General features: G+C 37.6%; 1 protein-coding gene and 1 pseudogene across 1 annotated transcript; both read left to right on the top strand.

The window, feature by feature from the left end:
• The first annotated feature begins 2,531 nt into the window (after positions 1 to 2,531).
• LOC122438037 lies at positions 2,532 to 13,348 on the top strand (annotated as a pseudogene).
• A 6,895-nt stretch (positions 13,349 to 20,243) lies between these two features.
• Positions 20,244 to 21,179, top strand: LOC122451797 (olfactory receptor-like protein OLF2). Its single transcript, XM_043484746.1, has one exon. It carries the CDS (start codon positions 20,244 to 20,246, stop codon positions 21,177 to 21,179), a length of 936 nt encoding a protein of 311 aa, XP_043340681.1.
• The last annotated feature ends 153 nt before the right edge of the window (positions 21,180 to 21,332 follow it).

The raw sequence follows: 21,332 nt of genomic DNA on the forward strand, positions 1-21,332 counted from the left end.
GGGTTGTGAATACTAAAAGTAATGGTAAGTTAAAGACAAACAGATGATTTTTTTTTAAAGAACTCTCCTCTGGCTAGAAGATATTTGAAAACTTCACATAGCTCTACTCTAGTTTGCTGCTGATTGAATCGCTGAAAGTGGCCCATTTAGTAGACAGAGACATAAGCATTCATTTGAAGGACCCTATAAGAATCAAGTGCATTCTTGAGTGTTTGCTACAATAAAACAAGCCAAAAATAATTTGGTACCTAAGTGTATCCAAGTGCCTTTGTAAGACACCTTTGAGTGAAAACATTTTAGATTAAAGCCAAAGTAGGAGAATAGGTAGTAGACTCCAGGCTTTTCTAGGATTCTGAGACAGGTAGGGGGATGTGTTGATGTATAGAAAAATGAGGGGGGTATTTCTTGTATTTATAACATTTTCTCAATCATTTTTAATGTTATTACCTTTTGAAATATTTATCTGCTGCTGCTGCTAAGTCTCTTCAGTCATGTCTGACTCTGCGCGACCCCATAGATGGCAGCCCACCAGGCTCCTCTGTCCCTGGGATTCTCCAGGCAAGAATTCTGGAGTGGGTTGCCATTTCCTTCAATGCATGAAAGTGAAAAGTGAAAGTGAAGTCTTTCAGTTGTGTCTGACTCTTCGTGACCCCATGGACTGTAGCCTACCAGGCTCCTCTGTCCATGGGATTTTCCAGGCAAGAATACTGGAGTGGGTTGCCATTTCCTTCTCTTGGAATATTTCTCTACCTTCTAGATACTATATTGAACAGCAGCATGGCAGAAGTGAGATTGATTCAGAATGAAGCCTGACACAAACATGGGTGTCAATCTCAGAAGTATAAATATTATACAGTTAGCACATTACTCTCTTAAAAAAGAAAAAAAAAACATGAAATGCTAATGTGTCTAAAATCAAATTTCATCCGCATTTAGCCCTTATGAGCAAATCTAAGGCTAATGAGTGAACTGAAGAAAATAAAATGTTGCATGTTAAATGAAGAATTTTAATCTCAATAAAGGGTGTCTTAAATTGATTGACTTGTACAATGTGTGAGATCTCTGACCTTAAATAGAATGTGGAGGATAAATAGTCACTTAATGTGAACACCCCACAGAATTTATGATTCAAATAGGGGCTTGAGCTAAGGACTTGTAAGAGATTTCTGGTTTGATTTTCCATAGAAAGGGAAAGTTAGCATCAAGATACTTTGTCTTGCATGATTTAATTCCAATTCTAACCATTTTCTTCACTTTCTATATATTTAATTCATATGCCTTTCATAGTATACTCACTACCAATTGGTGGCAAATATGATTGTTCATCAACATTAACATAGATAAATAAATGATGCATATGCACGAAAATTAAGATATTTCAATGACAATGAATGTACTGAAACTGCATGCAACAGCATGGATGGATTGCATGTAACTGAACAAAATACTGCATGCTATAGACATCCAGTTATGTCTGGTTCAAAAAAAAAATACAAAACTGATCTGTTGCAGTAAAAGTCAAGAAAGTATTTATTCTTTGGGGGTAAGAGATTAGCCATTTAGGAGGGAGTTTATAAAAGGCTTTGTTAATTATGGAAATTGTTACTTCTTGGTCTGTACGTACCTAGGTCAACAGGTAACCTTTTGGAAAAATATTTATCTATATAGTTATTATTTAAGTGTTCTCTATATAGCATGAGTTTGAGCAAGCTCCTGAAATTGGTGATGGACAGGGAAGCCTGGCATACTGCAGTCCATGGGGTTGCAAAGAGTTGGACACGACTGACTGAACTGATTCGTTCATTGCACATCTAAAACATTTTCCAAAAGTAAAGTCGTTTACCATTACCAGAAACTTCAGAATTATTATTATAAATTTGTATCCCTAGAAACTCTTGATATACATAACAGTGCAGTATATTTTTGTGAAATAAATAATACAATCTTCATAGATTATTTAGTAATGCAAAAATGTCTTATTTAGCCCCCTTTTAAACCCATGTGTACTTCTAATATTTTTCCCAGCAACAAAGAGACTTAATGAATCTTGTATTCCTTGGTACCCCTCTTGGTACCCTCCTTGGTACACTGAACTTACACGCATTGGCCCATGACTCAGTGGCACACAATTATTTTCTAAAGGCAAGTGTTTGTATTAATAAATAAGCTGTTCCTATAGAGTATTACAAATAGAGGTATAGTGGCACAGGGGACTCATATTTCTTTCTCAATTGCTTGCCTCTGATGTATTAAATTTTAACTGTGATTTTCTTCTGTAATGTAAGAAAGTCAACTTCAATTAAATGTAAAACCCTTTGTTAAGCTAATTATCCAATTTTTAATAATAATGTAGCCACAACAGCTCATTCCCTCATAATGGCAGAAAGTTATACTAAATGGTCTGCAGAGACGGCTATGTTTAGGAAGCTAAATTTACGTCCTATCTCAACAGAGTGAAATCCTAAGAGATTTTATATCCTAGGAAATAGTGAAGTGCCTGACGGGAAAAGTGATTTTGCAAAGGAATCATAATGAAGTAAGCAAGGACAAACTCCAACCTTCAAATATGTAACTAGATAATGGTAGTAAAGCTCTTGAGTGACGCAAACACCTTCAGTTTAGTATGTAGCAAATTATTATAAGTACTTTGCTTGTGCTTGTCCTCTCCTGTAGTGTATGTAAGTTAAGTATATTTAAATAGACATCATCACTCTAATAATTACAATAAGGCAACAATTAGTACATTATTCAGGCACTCTTTATCACATATCAATAATATTTTATTTTAATGATTTTATTTACAGTGGGTTCTAGGTTTATAGGACCCTAAAATAAACCTAGGTCTCTATCTAGTTCTCAGTGAGGTTTCAGAGGAGAAAATCCCTTGGAGTATTTGTAAACATATACTGGCTTATATTTATCTTCACAAATTACTTTCCATACACAAAAATTTTGCATTTACCTTTTCTGTGATAAAGAAATAAATTAATTGTGATAAACAAAACTCACAGTAAGAAGACTTTATTTTATGTTACATTCAGGAGAAGAATTTAATGAATACATAAGAATATATGCTTGTCAGCATCCTGAAATGCTTCATATATTATCATACTGAATATGAAAAATAAAGAGCATATCCTCTAAGGCTGCTATGCTGCACAACTTCAGGGACAATATTTTAGTTATTTCCTTTGCTTCATGAAATTGTATAGTACAGTATTTATTTAGTAATCTATGTATTAGAACAGGATTACCATTATGTCTTTAGCTAAAACCTGCATCAGTCATATAATTATTGTTCATTTTTGTTGAGGGATAATTATGATCTAGTATCCTAGAAACTTTATAATATATAATACAGTATTGTAGCTTTAATCCTAATGCTGTACATAAAATGAAGAACTAATTTCTCCTATAATGCAATTGTGTACAATTTAACCAGCATATTCTCAATCCCCCACTCCCATCTCCTGGTAACCATCATTCTCTCTCTCTTCCTATGGGTAACACACAAAGGCTATTTTAGAAACAAATGGATATTAGCTTTTATTTTTCACAGAAGTATCCCAACACATGTTTTTAATAAAATATTATCTTTGTTCATATGAACTGTATTAGTAGAAAATAACCTTCAAATGCTGTTTATTTTTAATTGTTGTTGAACATCTACCAGCCTTATATCACCAGAGATAAAGAACATTCACCAGTATAACAACAGGAAACTATTTAAAAACACATTCATGGAACAATTACTTATAGACATCTTCTTATGCATTGTAAGAATGTATAATTCTTACCTACAAACAGACCTTGGTGATACTGTGGATTGAGTTCCAGCCTACCACAATAAAGCAAGTATCACAGTAAAGAGAGTCAAAAGAAATGCTTGGTTTCCCAGTGTATATTAAAGTTACACTCACATAATATCACAGTCTATTAAATGTTCAGTTGTATTATGTCTAAAAAATGCAAATACCATAATTTAAAAGTACTTGATCACTAAAAGAAAGAAGAAATGCTAATCATCATCTGAGTTTTCAATGAGCTGTAAAAGTAATGTCAAAAATCACTGATCACAGATCAACAGAACAAATAGATTAATGATGAGACAGTTCAAAAATTGTGAGAATTATTAACATGTGACATGGAGACATGAAGTGAATAAATTCTATTGGAAAACCTGTGCTGACAGACTTGGTTGATACAGATTGACCACAAACCTTCAGCTTGTAAAAAAAAAAAAATACAACTAACAGAAAAAACAACAAAATGAAGCATGATAAAATGAGATCTATCTGTATACAAATAGAATAGGAAATTAAATATAGAGTGAACTATGTGTGATAGATATTATGCCGCTGAAGGAGAGCAGACTATATCACCCCAAAATATGCTGCTTGGTATATTAATACTTTGAATTAAAGTTACTTAAGAAAGAGCAGTGGAAAAAGGACACTCTGATTCTCCTTTGTAACCCTGAAAGCAGGAAATAAATCTCTCATTTGAAAGTTCCCCTCCCTGTACCAGAGGGTAGAAACGGAGTTTATAGGCCAAGAAGTCTGCATGACCAAACCTTGTTACTTCTTTATTGACTGCTTGTTGCTGTTGTTCAGTCTCTCAGTCCTGTCCAATTACTTGCGACCCCATGGACTGAAGCACACCAGGCATCCCTGTCCTTCACCATCTCATGGAGTTTGTTCAAACTCATGTCCATAGAATTGGTGATGTCATCCAACCATCTCATCCTCTGTCACCACCTTCTCCTGCCCTCAGTCTTTCCCAGAATCAGGTTTTTTTTTTTTTTTTTTTTTTTTTTTTTTATAGTGAGTTGGCTCTTCACAATAGGTGGCCAAAGTATTGGAGTTTCAGCTTTGACGTAAGTCCTTCCAGTGAATATTCAAGGTTGATTTCCCTTAGGATTGACTGGTTTAATCTCTTTGCTGTCCAAGGGTCACTCAAGAATCTTCTTCAGCACCACATTTCTAAAGCATCAATTTGGTACTCAATCTTTATAGTACAACTGTCACATCCATACGTGGCTTCTGGAAAAACTACAGCTTTGAATATACAGATCTTTGTCGACAAAGTGAAGTCTCTGCTTTTTTAACACACTGTCTAGAATAACTGTCTATTATGTGGGAGACCTGGGTTTGATCCCTGGGTGGGGAAGATCCCCCAGAGAAGGAAATGGCAACCCACTCCAGTACTTTTGCCTGGAAAATCCCCCTGGTTGGCTACAGTCCATGGGGTCGCACAGAGTCAGACGTGACTGAGCGACTTCACTTTTCTTTCACTTTCTAGGTTTGTCGTAGCTTTTCTTCCAAGAAGCAAGCATATTTTAATTTCATGCTTTAGTCACTGTCTACACTGATTTTGGAGCCCAAGAAAATAAACTCTGCCACTGTTTCCATTTTTTCCCCATCTATTTGTCATGAAGTGGTAGGACCAGATGCTTACTAATTACTGTCCTAAGCCTAAACACCTTTGTCTTGTCAATTCCTCACAAATTACTGCTTTCTTGCCTAAAATGAATAAAAGCTTTCTGCTTTGGTCACTTTGAATCTCAATATTTTTTATGGGACATCCATATGTAGAAAAGTAAATTTGTTTTTCTCCCATTACTCTATCTTATGTTCATTTAACTATTAGGCTAGTCATAACTTAGAAGAAAGGAAAATTATTCTGAAGGCACACAATCAAAAAAAAAAAATGAAATAAGGGTGACTGACATGTCCTTGAGGAAAAGGTCTCAGACCCTGACTAACAAATAAAACAACATGTAAGATTGTCATATCTATAAATAAGAAATGAAGGCAGTCTTTAAAAATGGAAGAAACTGGATCAGCAATGAGAAAGACATGAAAATTGTTAGTGGAAAAATCTATTTTAATTTCATTAGGCATCTCTTTTCATGGGAGGAGAATGTAGATTTTGGTATCCATAAAGCATAGTATTAAAATGAATTCTGATAAATTTCAGACTGTGATCAATTTTGTGAAAAGAAGGAAGTATTAAAAGCTCAACCCTTGCTAAAGCTGTTGTGCATCCATAGGGGAAAATACAGAACGAGAAATCTAATTTACCATGTTCTTATAACATAAAAATATAAAAGTTGAAGCTTTAGAGACTTAAGTCCCAACAGTCTCCAGACAGAAATAAAAAGCAATCTGCCTATGGTACATGTACCAGAGTGAAAAGACGGAAGACTTGTTCATTGCAGGTAGGTTTCTAAATGGATAAATTTAAAGAATATGGAGAGTGGCAGAGAGACTTACTTTTGTAGAAAAGTGAAGAAGTACTGAAAATTTTCAAATGAGTCATTTTATACTTGCTCAGTTACATAAACACTAAAACGTAATAACTAAATAAAGATACTTACTTGTTAAACCTGTGTGAATTTGACAAGATCATTTATAATTTGTAGAAGAATATTAAATATTTTAGCTTTTTTATTTTAATCAAGGTTGATATGCAAGCCATATTTCACTGTTGCACATAATGTCATTGTACAGGTCAATTTGCTTTTGTCTTTTTTAAATAATAGTAGAGATAACATATTACAACTACCAATATGTATAAATCCAATAAATAACACAATATTTATGATATCCAAATGCCATAATTCTTTATTGTTATTTAGTCTCTAAGTCATGTCCAACTCTTAGCTACCCCATGGGTTGTAGCCCACCAGACTCCTCTGTCCATGGACTTTTCCTGGCAAAAACACTGGAGTGGGTTGCCATTTTCTTCTCCAAGGGATCTTCCCCACCCAAGATTTTTTACCTCTGCACCACCTGGGAAATTCACAATAATACTTAAGCCTAGAAAGAATAAAAGTCAGACTACACCCCAGTTTTTATATATCAACATTGCATACACATGCAACTCCACTGTTTGAATATTCTAAAAGAACAGAGGAGAATATTTGTGACATTGTATATAACATAACTTATTGTGTAGAATGTAAGACCGGGGCAGGGAATTCAGGAAACATCAACTCCTTTAAACCAGAGAGAGGTAGAATAAGGATCAAAGAAAACAATAAACCAATATTACAGTGTCTGGGGGATTGGGATGGAGGCATCACTAATATGTGAATCTTTTTGCATATGTGGAACTGAAGACATAGGAGTAATTTTACCAAACATCTTACATATCTGATCTATTGGTGAGTAGATCACATACATTCTAGTTAATTACGGCAGAATGATGCATGCAGGAAACCACACTGCCTTTCTTGCCTCAGTGTCACCTGTCTTACCAGGAGCTCTATGTTAAGTCCCAAACATTCTTCATAATGTCCCCTGAGCAACAGCTCAGTTTTAGGGGAGTGGGGTCAGCCCTGGAATATTCCTACCTGCACTCTCCAGCATATAACTTATGGAGACAGCTCACCCTCTTCAGTTCCCTCCCTGCTCCAATTAACTGATACTTGTTACTGGATATTGGACTTCTCTGGTGGTTCAGTGGTGAAGGATCTGCCTGCCAATGCAGGAGACCGGGTTTCAATGCCTGGATAGGGAAGATGCCCTGAGAAGGAAATGGCAGCCCACTCCAGTATTCTTCCCTGGAAAATCCCATGGACAAGGATCCTGGTGGCTTATAGTCCATGGGATCACAAAAGAGTCAGAAATAACTTAGTGACTAAACAACAACAGTAAGAATGTATACTGGATGGGGAGAAAATAAAAGACTTATGGGATACAGGAGCATGTTATATCCAGGAAAATTGAATAGGTCTGCCTATTCCATAATTGTTCATGATGAGGAAATAGCAAAGGGACACATCCATTATTTATACCACTCATTAACTATGTATCTCTATTTCAGGATAAAACAATATTTCTGCAATATTGAAAAGAGCCACTATCTTGTCAGAATATGTCAGACCAATTAATTTAAGAATTACTGCCTCAGATCTGAGGACACCAATTTCTTAATATGAGTAAAAGTAACAAAAATTTGCATACGTACTAATAAGGTTGATGTGGCAATAATTTAGATGACAAAATGCCACAAATAGTACAGTTCAGTTCAGTGGCTCAGTCATGTCTGACTCTTTACAACCCCATAATTCGCAGCAGGCCGAGCCTCCCTGTCTATCAACTCCTGGAGTTCATGTCCATCGAGTCGGTGATGCCATCCAGCTATCTCATCCTCTGTCGTCCCCTTCTCATCCTGCCCCCAATCCCTCCCAGCATCAGTATTTTTTCCAATGAGTCAACTCTTTGCATCAGGTGGCCAAAGTTTTGGAGTTTCAGATTCAACATCAGTCCTTGCAATGAACAGCCAGGACTGATCTTCTTTAGGATGGACTGGTTGGATCTCCTTGCAGTCCAAGGGACTCTCAAGAGCCTTCTCCAACACCACAGTTCAAAATCATCAATTCGTCAGTGCTCAGCTTGCTACACAGTCCAACTCTCACATCCATACATGACCACTGGAAAAACCATAGCCTTGACTAGACGGACCTTTGTTGGCAAAGTAATGTCTCTGATTTTTAATATTCTAACTAGATTGGTCACAACTTTCCTTCCAAGGAGTAAGTGTCTTTTAATTTCATGGATGCAATCACCATCTGCAGTGATTTTGGAGCCCAAAAAAACAAAGTCTGACACTGTTTCCACTGTCTCCCCATCTATTCCCCATCAAGTAATGGGACAAGATGCCATGATCTTAGTTTTCTGAATGGTGAGCTTTAAGCCAACATTTTCACTCTCTTCTTTCACTTTCTTCAAGAGGCTTTTTAGTTCCTCTTCACTTTCTGCCATAAGGGTGGTGTCATCTGCATATCTGAGGTTATTGATACTTCTCCCAGCAATCTTGATTACAGCTTGTGCTTCTTCCAGCCCAGCATTTCTCATGATGTACTCTGCATAGAAGATAAATAAGCAGGGTGACAATATACAGCCTTGATATACTCCTTTTCCTATTTGGAACCAGTCTGTTGTTCCATGTCCAGTTCTAACTGTTGCTTCCTGACCTGCATACAGGTTTCTCAAGAGGCAGGTCAGGTGGTCTGGTATTCCCATCTCTTTCAGAATTTCCCACAGTTTATTGTGACCCACACAGTCGAAGGCTTTGGCATAGTCAATAAAGCAGAAATTGATGTTTTTCTGGAACTCTTTTGCTTTTTCGATGATCCAGTGTATGTTGGCAATTTGATCTCTGGTTCCTCTGCCTTTTCTAAAACTAGCTTGAACATCTGGAAGTTCTTGGTTCATGTATTGCTGAAGCCTGGCTTGGAGAATTTTGAGCATTTCTTTACTAGCGTTTGAGATGAGTGCAATTGTGTGGTAGTTTGGGCAATCTTTACTATTGCCTTTCTTTGAGGTTGGAATGAAAACTGACCTTTTCCAGTCCTGTGGTCACTGTTGAGTTTTCCAAATTTGCTGACATATTGAGTGCAGCACTTTCACAGCATCATCTTTCAGAATTTGAAATAGCTCAACTGGAATGCCATCACCTCCACTAGCTTTATTCATAGTGATGCTTTCTAAGACCCACTTGAATTCACATTCCAGGATGTCTGGCTCTAGGTGAGTGATCACACCATCGCGATTATCTGGGTCATGAAGATCTTTTTTGTACTGTTCTTCTGTGTATTCTTGCCACATATTCTTAATATCTTCTGCTTCTGTTAGGTCCATAACATTTCTGTCATTTATTGAACCCATCTCTCCATGAAATATTCTCTTGGTATCTCTAATTTTCTTGAAGAGATCTCTAGTCTTTCCTATTCTATTGTTTTCCTCTATTTCTTTGCATTGATCACTGAGGAAGGCTTTCTTTTTTTTTTTAATTTATTTATTTTTTCAGTGGGTTTTGTCATACATTGACATGAATCAGCAATAGATTTACACATATTCCCCATCCCAATCCCCCCTCCCACCTCCCTCTCCACCTGATTCCTCTGGGTCTTCCCAGTGCACCAGGCCTGAGCACTTGTCTCATGCATCCCACCTGGGCTGGTGATCTGTTTAACCCTAGATAATATACATGCTGTTCTTTCGAAACATCCCACCCTCACCTTCTCCCACAGAGTTCAAAGGTCTGTTCTGTACTTCTGTGTCTCTTTTTCTGTTTTGCATATAGGGTTATCGTTACCATCTTTCTAAATTCCATATATATGTGTTAGTATGCTGTAATGTTCTTTATCTTTCTGGCTTACTTCACTCTGTATAATGGGCTCCAGTTTCATCCATCTCATGAGAACTGGTTCAAATGAATTCTTTTTAACGGCTGAGTAATATTCCATGGTGTATATGTACCACAGCTTTGAGGAAGGCTTTCTTATCTCTCCTTGCTCTTCTTTGGAACTCTGCTTTCAAATGGGAATATCTTTCCCTTTCTCCTTTGTTTTTTACTTTTCTTCTTTTCACAGCTATTTGTAAGGCCTCCTCAGACAACCATTTTGCCCTTTTGCATTTCTTTCCCACAGGGATGGTCTTGATCCCTGTCTCCTGTACAATGTCACAAACCTCCATCTATAGTTCATCAGGCACTCTGTCTATCAGATTTAGTCCCTTAAATATATTTCTCACTTCCACTGTATAGTCATAAGGGATTTGATTTAGGTCATACCTGAAAGGACTAATGGTTTTCCCTACTTTCTTCAATTTAAGTCTGAATTTTGCAATAATAAGGAGTTCATGATCTGAGCCACTGTCAGCTCCCGGTCTTGTTTTTGCTAACTGTATAGAGTTTCTCCACCTTTGGCTGCAAAGAATATAATCAATCTGATTTCCATGTTGACCATCTGGTGATGGCCATGTGTAGAGTCTTCTCTTGTGTTGTTGGAAGACGGTGTTTTCTATGACCAATGTGTTCTCTTGGAAAAATTCTATTAGCATTTGCCCTGCTTCGTTCCAAACCCCAAGGCCAAATTTGCCTGTTACTCCAGGTGTTTCTTGACTTCCTACTTTTGCATTCCAGGCCCCTATAATGAAAAGGACATCTTTTTTGGGTGTTAGTTCTAAAAGGTCTTGTGGGTCTTCATAGAACCATTCAACTTCAGCTTCTTCAGCATTACTGGTTGGGGCATAGGCTTGGATGACCGTGATATTGAATGGTTTGCCTTGGAAACGAACAGACATCATTCTGTCGTTTTTGATATTGCATCCAAGTACTGCATTTCAGGCTCTTTTGTTGATCATAATGGCTACTCCATTTCTTCTAAGGGATTCCTGCCCACAGTAGTAGATACAATGGTCATCTGATTCAAATTCACCCATTCCAGTCCATTAAAATTTGCTGATTCCTAGAATGTCAACATTCACTCTTACCATCTCCTGTTTGACCACTTCCAATTTGCCTTGATTCATGAACCTAACATTCCAAGTTCCTATGCAATATTGCTCTTTACAGCATTGGACCTTGCTTCTATCACCAGTCCCATTCACAACTGGGAATTTTTTTTTTCTTTTTTCTTTTGGCTCTATCCTTTCATTCTTTCTGGAGTTATTTCTCCACTGACCTCCAGTGGCATAATGGGCACCTACTGATCTGGGGAGTTCCTCTTTCAGTATCCTATCATTTTGCCTTTACATCCTGTTCATGGGGTTCTCAAGGCAAGAACACTGAAGTGGTTTGCCATTCCCTTCTCCAGTGGACCACATTCTGTCAGACTTCTCCACCATGACCCATCTGTCTTTGGTGGCCCCACATGACATGGCTTAGTTTCATTGAGTTAGACAAGACTGTGGTCCGGGCTGAGAGGAGCTACCCCACGTCCGAGGTCAAGTGCTGTGACCGAGAGGAGCTACCACACGCCCGAGATCAGTGGCGGTGGCTGAGAGGAGCTACTCAACCCCTGAGGTCAGGGGCAGATGCCGAGATGAGCTACCCCATGCCTGAGGTCAGGGGCTGTGGCCCAGAGGAGCAACCCCACGTCCAAGGAGGCTGCATGGGTGCCGGAGGGCTGATAGGCCACCTCTCCTGACGTTCAAGGTCAGGAGGGGCAGCCTTGAGGAGATACCTCTCATCCAAGGCAAGGAGCAGTGGCTGCACTTTGCTGGAGCAGCTGTAAAGAGATACCCTACCTCCAAGGTAAGAGAAACACAAGTAAGACAGTAGGTGTTGCAAGAGGGCATCAGAGGGCAGACACACTAAAACCATAATCACAGAAAACTAGCCAGTATGATCACACAGACCACAACCTTGTTTAACTCAATGAAACAAACAGTCCAGTGCTATGCAAATGGAAGTGATATCATTATTATTATTGTTGATTTATACTAAATTAAATAAATTTACAGGAAGTCAGTTTGCATCACATAGTCCTAGCATTATCTCTTTTCTTAATCACTGAAATACAGAAAAGATCAGCAACTAAAATACTAAGGTTGTAAGATGATGCTATCTTCCTCTTTCATCTCCTCTTTCTTAACCAGGGATTCCCAGATGTGAGTGATGACTGCTGAGAACTGCACTGTTTCCTGAGTTCGTACTGCCAGGGCTTTCTGGCAGATGGGATGTGCAGCACATGCTCTTCATTCTTCTCCTGATAGTTCACAGCATAACTGTGATTGTCAATGTAGGGATGGTCCTGCTGCTCAAGGTGGACCCCAGACCCTACACACCCGTGTGTTAGTTCCTGAGCAATGTGTCCTGTGATGCTCGCTACTCCTCCACTGTCTCTCCCAGTATGCTGGCTGATTTCTCATCTGAGCTAGAGAAGATTTCATTTAATTTGTGTGCCGTTCAGATGTATTGTTTTGGGACCTTTGAAGATGTGGAATGTCTCATGTTGACTATCGTGGCTTATGAGATTTATGTAGCCATTTGTAATCCACTTCTTTATACAGTTATCATGTCCAGGAGATTCTGTACTCAGCTTGTAGTTTTTGTGTACTTAGAAGCTTTGATCTATCCCGTTGTTTTTACCTATTGCACAATTCAGCTGTCATTCTGCAATTCCAGTGTCATCAATCACTTTTTCTGTAACTTCCTACCCATATTAGCCTTCTTTTCCTCAGATACAATCATCAATGAGGTTGTGATGTTCCCTTATAGCAGCTGTGTTCCAGGTTGCAGTATCATCATTGTCTTCCTCTCCTACAGCCACATCATAACAACCATCCTTAGAATGAACTCAGCCAAGGGGAGATGCAAAGCCTTCTCTACATGTGCCTCCCAGTTAGCCACTGTGGCTACATTGTTTGGTACACTCCTGCTCATATATCTCAGATCCAGCTTGTTACTTTATGGACACAGACAAAGTGGCCCATGTCTTCCACACAGTTTTAATCCCAGTGTTAAATTCACTGATCTACAGTTTAAGAAACAGGATGTGAAAACTGCACTGAAAAGAGCAATTGGCACTAAATTATGTTTTTACCCAAAATGATTTATTTAAAGATTCTGATAGCTTATGTACAGGTACTTTGACTAAGTCTGGTAATCTCACCAATGCAACTTCTAGATATTTTCCATCGCTTATCTTTATGCCTAAATTGAATGTAGGGGTCAGAAATTATTTATCTTCATTGTATCTCTAAACTAAGGAAGAATAGTAATGGGTTCACTTTGCTATTTTTTAGAAAATATATATTATATCTCTTCTCTGTTCATGTGTATGCTTCAGAGAGATATCATGGGCAGAACAATCCTTCTTCCCACACCAATTCAACTTATGGTCCAAATATTCCAATTTTTTTTAAACAATGGGATTAATAAACTTTCTCCCTCAAAAGTGAGAGTTAGTGGGTTAAAAGGTTTGTTTTTGCCTTTCCTGTGTAATAGTAACACCCTACACATATTCCATCATGACACTTAGTAGGACTTAAGTAATAAAAATAAATAAATAAATAAAAGAAAAACCTCCTACCTTAACTCAAAGTTTCATAAGTACAAGACCCTAGCCCGTCTTGTTCACAAAGCTTCTACTTTGCTACTTAAAATGCTTGGTTTCACGATGCCATTCAGAAACATTTAGTGAATAAGTAAACAAGTGTCCCTTGAAAAACTGATGCAAAAATGAGCTTTGTCAATTTTTGACATTTAAAAAAATTCTATTTTTAATAGTTTATTCCAGAATATCTATTTTAGGCAAAATTCACTTATGCTTCTATCTTTTGGCATAGGTTAAATATGTATCAGAAGCAGGGATCATCAGATGTAGAGAATTTCTCAATCTTCTATTCTTCATAATTCTGCCCTGATTACATCAGTGGGAACAACTCTATAGTAATTGCATGAATGGGAGTTGGGGGTAATGTACCAGGACCTTCTCTAAAACTCACTAGAAAAGAAGATTCCAGCTCTTTTCATGTGCTCATAGCATTATTCTTCTTAAAATTAGGGAATAAAAACCTGGTTAATACAGTTGCAGTTGTAAAGGAATGGTTATTAACAAATTTGTGTTCAATGGGGAAAAAGTAGTATTTGTATTAGTATCCCATTTGTAAGTACTTATATTCTTTCTCTGTGTATTTGTGAAATAAACAGGAACTGTATTCTTAACAATTTAAATAGTGGTGATTGCCAAGTAGAGGGATATTAAGTAATCCTCACTTCGTAACACTAAATTAAGTACTTATGTTGTTCTCATAGCAATAAATTATCAGTTAATCCATATGAAAAACATAACATTATATCAGGCTGTCATGACCACTCATTTTACTTTACATCATCAAAAATGAACATGGAGTCACTCCTCTCTGATTCCAGGAGGGTGGGATAATGAGTTATACAAGGTTTTCAATTTAACTTCTTTTCTAATTCTATATATCTCATTAGGCATAAAAAGTGCCGAACATCATGTACTTTAAAATATCATAAGAATATAGGGTTATCATTTATAATAGCCAGGACATGGAAGCAACCTAGATGCCCATCAGCAGATGATAAGGAAGCTGTGATAAGGAAGACAATAAGGATAAGGAAGCTGTGATACATGTACACCATGGAATATTACTCAGCCATTAAAAAGTATTCATTTGAATCAGTTCTAGTGAGATGGATGAAACTGGAGCCCTTTATACAGAGTGAAGTAAGCCAGAAAGATAAAGACAATACAGTATCCTAATGCATACATATGGAATTTAAAAAGATGGTAACAATAACCCTATATGCAAAACAGAAAAGGAGACACAGATGTACAGAACAGACTTTGGGACTCTGTGGGAGAAGGCGAGGGTGGGATGTTCTCAGAGAATAGCATTGAAACAAGTATGCTATCAAGGGTGAAAGAGATCACCAGCCCAGGTTGGATGCATGAGACAAGTGCTCAGGGCTGGTGCACTGGGAAGACCCAGAGGGATGGGATGGAGAGGGAGGCGGGAGGGGGTATCGAGATGGGAAACACATGTAAATCCATGGCTGATTCATGTCAATGTATGGCAAAAACCACGACAATATTGTAAATAATTAGCCTCCAACTAATAAAAATAAATGGAAAAAAATAAAAATAAATTCCATATATATGTGTTAGTATACTGTATTGGTGTTTCTCTTTCTGGCTTATTTCATAAAGCAACACATTAAAACATAATTATCAGCAGGTTATTTGCTTTCAATTACTGATTGAATTGAGTTTTAACACAAACATATACATTACTCTAAAATATTTTATTTTATATTACAGAAAATATATTTGCTGTTTATAGAATATTTCACATATCAGGAAACTAATTACAGTCCAACTCCTTCCACACTCAATTTACTATTAAAAACATACTAAACATATTCATGTCTATAAAAATTAAATCTTTTTGTGTTGCATAAAATTAGATTCAATGACTATCTTTCACATAAATGTTTAAGATAAAGAGACATCCCTTAATCTCTTTCCCCCCTTTTTTTAAACTCTTTTCTTTAAAGACTGTTTTAATAGGATTTGCTGGTTCTGTTTGTGTTTAATTTTAAGAAAATTATCAAGCAGTAAACACTCAATGTTCTGTCAGATCAAATATAATGTAATTTTCTAAAGAATATTTGGATGACATCTTTAAAGTATGAAAATACAGTGTGTATGAAAGTATAAAGTATGAAAATATATCTGTGCCTGTGTATGTATGATGATTCTGCTGTGTGTATTAATACTCACTACATCAATAAGTGTGTGGCTTGTCTTAAGTGTCAGCAAATTTAACCTAGTTTGAAGTCATTTTCTTCAGCATTCTATGAATTGAAGAATCAGTAACAGAATTGGGTCTGAATTTGTATTTCAGCTCACCAGCAATGTGACCTCCAGCAAATCACTTTTTCTCTTTGGGACATAGTGTCTACTCTGCTAAAAGATGGGCTTAGTCTGAATAATCTCTCTTGTCTATTCCTGCTACCACATTCTGTAACTACATTGGCATGAACCCCTCAAGGCAATAGCCAATTCTATTGGTGTGCATGCTTTTTTTCTTTTTAAGCATATTCATAACAATAGAATATGTGATATCCCTAGGCCAGTTAGACCTTGGATAAAGTGGCAATCATAAGATAGTTAGCATGTGTTTCAGGAGTCCTAATGCCATCAAGCTGGACCCATTAAACCATTATTTCATCCTGCATTTTTTTTAAATGGGTAATCAAGTGTATTAGCCATGAGGAAAAAAAAATACATAGTAGCTAAAATTAAAATGAAAGACATCACTGGTATTGATGTTTAATAACCAGAGGATTCACAATGATAGAATGTTAGTGGAGGTGTGGATTGACATATGTCATAGAAAATTATATGATGATATAAATATCAAGCACTGTTGATAGTTAATTTACAGAAAAACTATTTATGATAACACCTGAAGACTAGAAGAAAAGATTTCCACACCTAAGGATACAAAGAAGGACTACTGTGAAATGGGTAGGAGGGATAGAGATATGGTATGGTCAAAACCCACACCCCCAGGTGGGCAACTCACAAATGGAAGGATAAAGACAACTGCAGACTTTCTCCCCAGGGGAGTGAAGGGTCTGAGCTCCCACTGGACTCCCTAGCCCAGGACTCCTCCTTTGGAAAATAAGCCCGGAAGGTCTGGCTTTGAAAGCTGGAAAGGTTTGCCTATGAGAGAGCTGGATGGCTGCAGGAAACAGACTCAGCTCTTAAAGGGTGCATGCATAATCTCATGCACTCTGAGTCTGACCTTAATTTTAAGGGAGCCCAGATCAAATCCATTTGCTGGTCTTGGAGAGCCTCTTGTAGAAGCAGGAACCAAGTGGAACTCCTTTGGTAACACAGATGCTGGCAGCAGCCACTTCTGAGACTCATTTGGGCACTAGGACACTCATGGCAACCAGCATTGCCCAGTCCTCACGCTGGTCTGTTAGTGCGAAGGGCTTACTCATCCACTAGATACTTGCCATCAGACCCAGGAGCCCCAGGTGCTGCAGCTGGATGCCCAGGGACCAGAGCTCTCCTAGCAATGGGCTGAAATGAGCTCCAGCCTCTCCAAGACCCTGACCAGACACAGGGACCCCAGTCCTGTCCACTAGCAGGCCTGGAACAGTCCTAGCCCCTCCACGCCTGTAGCCAGTCACCTCAGGACCTAAGCCTGCCCAACAGTGGGCCAGCAGCCACTGTATCAGGCAGAACCTTTTAGCCAAACTGGCCAGAGGGCAATTCGCCTAGGACTGCTCCTGCAGTAGCTGGCCTCATCATAACAGAAAGGCTCACACTGCTCATATACAGGGAACCCTACGTGGTGGAGAGATAGGAAACATAACTGACTTACCTAATACATATAAATAGCTCAGCAGGTAAAGAAGCTGCCTGCAATTTAGGAGTCCCCTGTTCAATTCCTGGGTCAGAAAGATAGCCTGGAGAAGGGATAGGCTATCCACTCCAGTATTCTTGGGCTTCCCTGGTAGCTCAGCTGGTAAAGAATCCACCTGCAATGTGGGATACCTGGGTTCAATCCCTGGGTTGGGAAGATCCTCTGGAGAATGGAATGGCTATCCACTCCAGTATTCTGGCCTGGATATTCCCATGACTGTATATCCATCGGGTCACAAAGAGTCAGACATGATTGAGTGACTTTCACTTCACTTCACTCCATATAAAGTGAGGAAGCAGAGAAATAAATTCCAAACAAATGGACAAAATAAAACCTCAGAAGAATAACTAACCTAAGTGGTGATAAGCAAGTATCTGACAAAATTTCAAAGCAACCATCATAAGGATGCAAATTAGTGTGATACATCACATTAACAAGTTAAAAAATGAAAACCATCTCATATGATCAATTTGCTTCAAGTGTGAATAATTAAAGTTCGGCCTTTTCTAAAGTTGTTACAGCATTCATGGGGGAAAATACAAAACTAGAAATCTAATTAATCACAGGATTGCATAACACAGAAGAGTGAGGGCAAATGCCTCAGAGATTTAACTCCCAACTGTCACTAAGTAAAACTTAAGTGTGATCTGTCTATATTGTTCACCATCCAGAGGCAAGCACAGGAGAACTTGCTCATCACAGGTAAGTTTCTGAGTTGCCAAATTTGAAGAATGAAGAATAAGAACCTTAAATTTCAAAAACTAAAGAAGCAAATATTTAGAGACTTGTAAATGAACACTTTATTTACTTATTTCCTTTGGTTAATAATCTGTAATCTAATGGAAAAAACATTGCATTTCTATTTTTTTAATTACTTCACAATATTGTGGTGGTTTTGCCATACGCTGACATGAATCAACCATGGATGTATATCTGTCCCCCATTGTATTTCTTATTAAAGCAGGACAAGTCAGATTTACTTTGATTAGCAAACAATTTTACATATGTATATTTTAAACAAAATTAAGGGTGAAATTTGGATTTTTTTTAAAGCACTGTGAAAAGCTATAACCAAGATTTAAGATTTTTTTGGAATATTTTAACAGTAAAAGTGTCATGTTGTTTGTGCTGTGTGGGCTCAATTACTCAGTCATGTCTGACTCTTTGCGACTGCAAGGACTGTAGCCCAACAGGCTCCTCTGTCCATGGGATTTTTCCCAGCAAGAATACTAGAGTGAGTTGCTACTTCCTTCTCCAGGGGATCTTTCTGAGCCCCAAATTGAACCCGTGTCTCCTGCATTGCAGGCAAATTCTTTGCTGCAGTGCATAATGACTTATTACAATACTAATGCTATTAATAATTTGTGCAAATTCAATCCATAAAAACACATACCATATTTACTCATCTAAAGCAAAATCAGTTGATCATTCATACTCCAATTCTCATATATCAACAGAGTGCATGCACACACAAGCACACACATGCACATACATATAAACATACACAAAAATAGAAGCTTATATCAAATATATGTTTGTTACTTTTGTCCCATCTATTTTTAATGAACAAACCAGGTTAAAATCTAAAGGGATGAAAATGCATTAGCTAAAGTTTCTTGCTTCTGCTTGTTTCTAGAATTTTTCTTTATCTCGTCAAGAGACATGTCCTTTGGCACCAGACTTCTCCTGCACGTAAGTAATAATGATGTGGCAAAGCAGTAAAATATTTCTAGAGAAAATTTTGCTAAAATATATCTAATGCTCAACATCTACATTAAAAAGTAGAGCATAATTTCATTATGTCATTATTTAATAAACAACAAATAATTTGTTAATAAATAACAAATAAACAATTATTATTATTTAATAATAAGCAAACTGGGTTCCCCAGGTGGGTCAGTGGTAAGGAATCCACCTGCAGTTCAGGAGATGGGGATTCTATCCCTGATTTGGGAAGATGCCCTGGAGAAGGGAATGGCAACCCACTCCAGTGTCCTTGCCTGGTAAATCCCACGGACAGAGGAGCCTGGTAAGCTTCAACATTGAGTTGAAAGAGCCACACATGTCTTAGCGATTGAACAAGATAATGGACAAATAAACACATCATGATTCTTAAGTACTCAAGAAGTGTAATCACTTGTATTCTTAGTTGGATAAGTATCTTTAAAATATAAGGTTGAATACTCCAACCTTGTCTTTAATTAAAGTGTTACTTTCATATTATGTTTGACATGCAATGAGCTTTCAGTAAAGAACTGATTGCTGAGATAAAGCAGTGAAGGTTCCAACTAGTCACATACATCATAGATGACATCCAAATTTAGAGTCAGACTTTCTCAAAACTTCTATCCCACACTTAACCTTTTAAAATCAAATAGTGAGGAAATGTGTATGGGTTATTTTCTCAGAATAAAATGTACTGGAATGAATTATATCTGATTTACAGATAATATTTTGTCTCAAAAAGAGTGAAAACATTGATCTGTCACTGTCTCAGTCATTTCTGGAGCATTTTTACAAGGAGAATAAAGAAGAATGGATGGGGAAAATTGCACTTCCTTGAAAGAATTCCTTCTCTTGGGAATTAGTAGTAGCCCGGTAATCAAAGTGACTCTATTTACCATGTTTTTGGTTGTTTATATCATTATTCTCGTTGCAAATCTTGGGATGATCGTTTTAGTTAGAACAGACTCCCAGCTGCACATACCCATGTACTTTTTCCTCAGCCACCTCTCCTTCAGTGACCTCTGCTGTTCCACAGCCATTGGACCCAGGATGCTGGTAGGCTTCCTCATCAAGAACAAATCAATCTCCTTCTATGGCTGTGCTCTGCAATTCCTGATCTTCTGTACCTTTGCAGATTCTGAGTGTCTACTGTTGGCAGTCATGGCCTATGATCGGTACATGGCTATTAGCAACCCCTTGCTTTATACAGTGAAGAGGTCTGGCAAGTTGTGCTCGCTGCTGATGGCTGGGGTTTATATGGTGGGAATTACGGATGCTTTGACAATTACAATATTAACTTTCCACTTATATTTCTGTGGGTCAAATGAAATTAACCATTTCTTCTGTGATGTTCCTCCTCTCCTCTTGCTATCTTGCTCAGATACACAGGTCAATGAGTTAGTGATATTTATCATTTTTGGCTTCATTGAACTGATTACACTTTCAGGTCTTTTTGTGTCTTACTGTTACATCATCCTAGCAGTGATAAAGATTCACTCTGCTGAAGGGAGGTTCAAGGCTTTCTCCATCTGCACCTCCCACCTAACTGCTGTGGCAATTTTCCAGGGAACTCTGCTCTTCATGTATTTCAGGCCAAGTACTTCCTACTCTCTAGAAGAAGATAAAATGACCTCCTTGTTTTATACCCTTGTGATTCCCATGTTAAATCCTCTGATTTACAGCCTACGGAACAAAGACGTGAAAGAGGCTCTGATGAAATGTAAAACTAAAAAATGGTTCCATTGAAAATTTATTTGTATACATTTTCCTCCCAATATTACACAATAATTTATGAAAATCAAAATTGGTGTGACTAATGTTGTATGATTCTGTTTGTATTTATACTATCTTCCATTTCTAGCAATATGTATGATTTCCTAAATGCCACAGGTTTCATTT

This window comes from Cervus canadensis, chromosome 1 (assembly GCF_019320065.1).
Source record: "Cervus canadensis isolate Bull #8, Minnesota chromosome 1, ASM1932006v1, whole genome shotgun sequence".
NCBI lineage: Eukaryota > Metazoa > Chordata > Mammalia > Artiodactyla > Cervidae > Cervus > Cervus canadensis.

Excerpts from the sequence above, each read along its gene's own strand:
- LOC122451797 (XM_043484746.1), top strand. The coding sequence starts at position 20,244 with ATGGATGGGGAAAATTGCACTTCCTTGAAAGAATTCCTTCTCTTGGGA.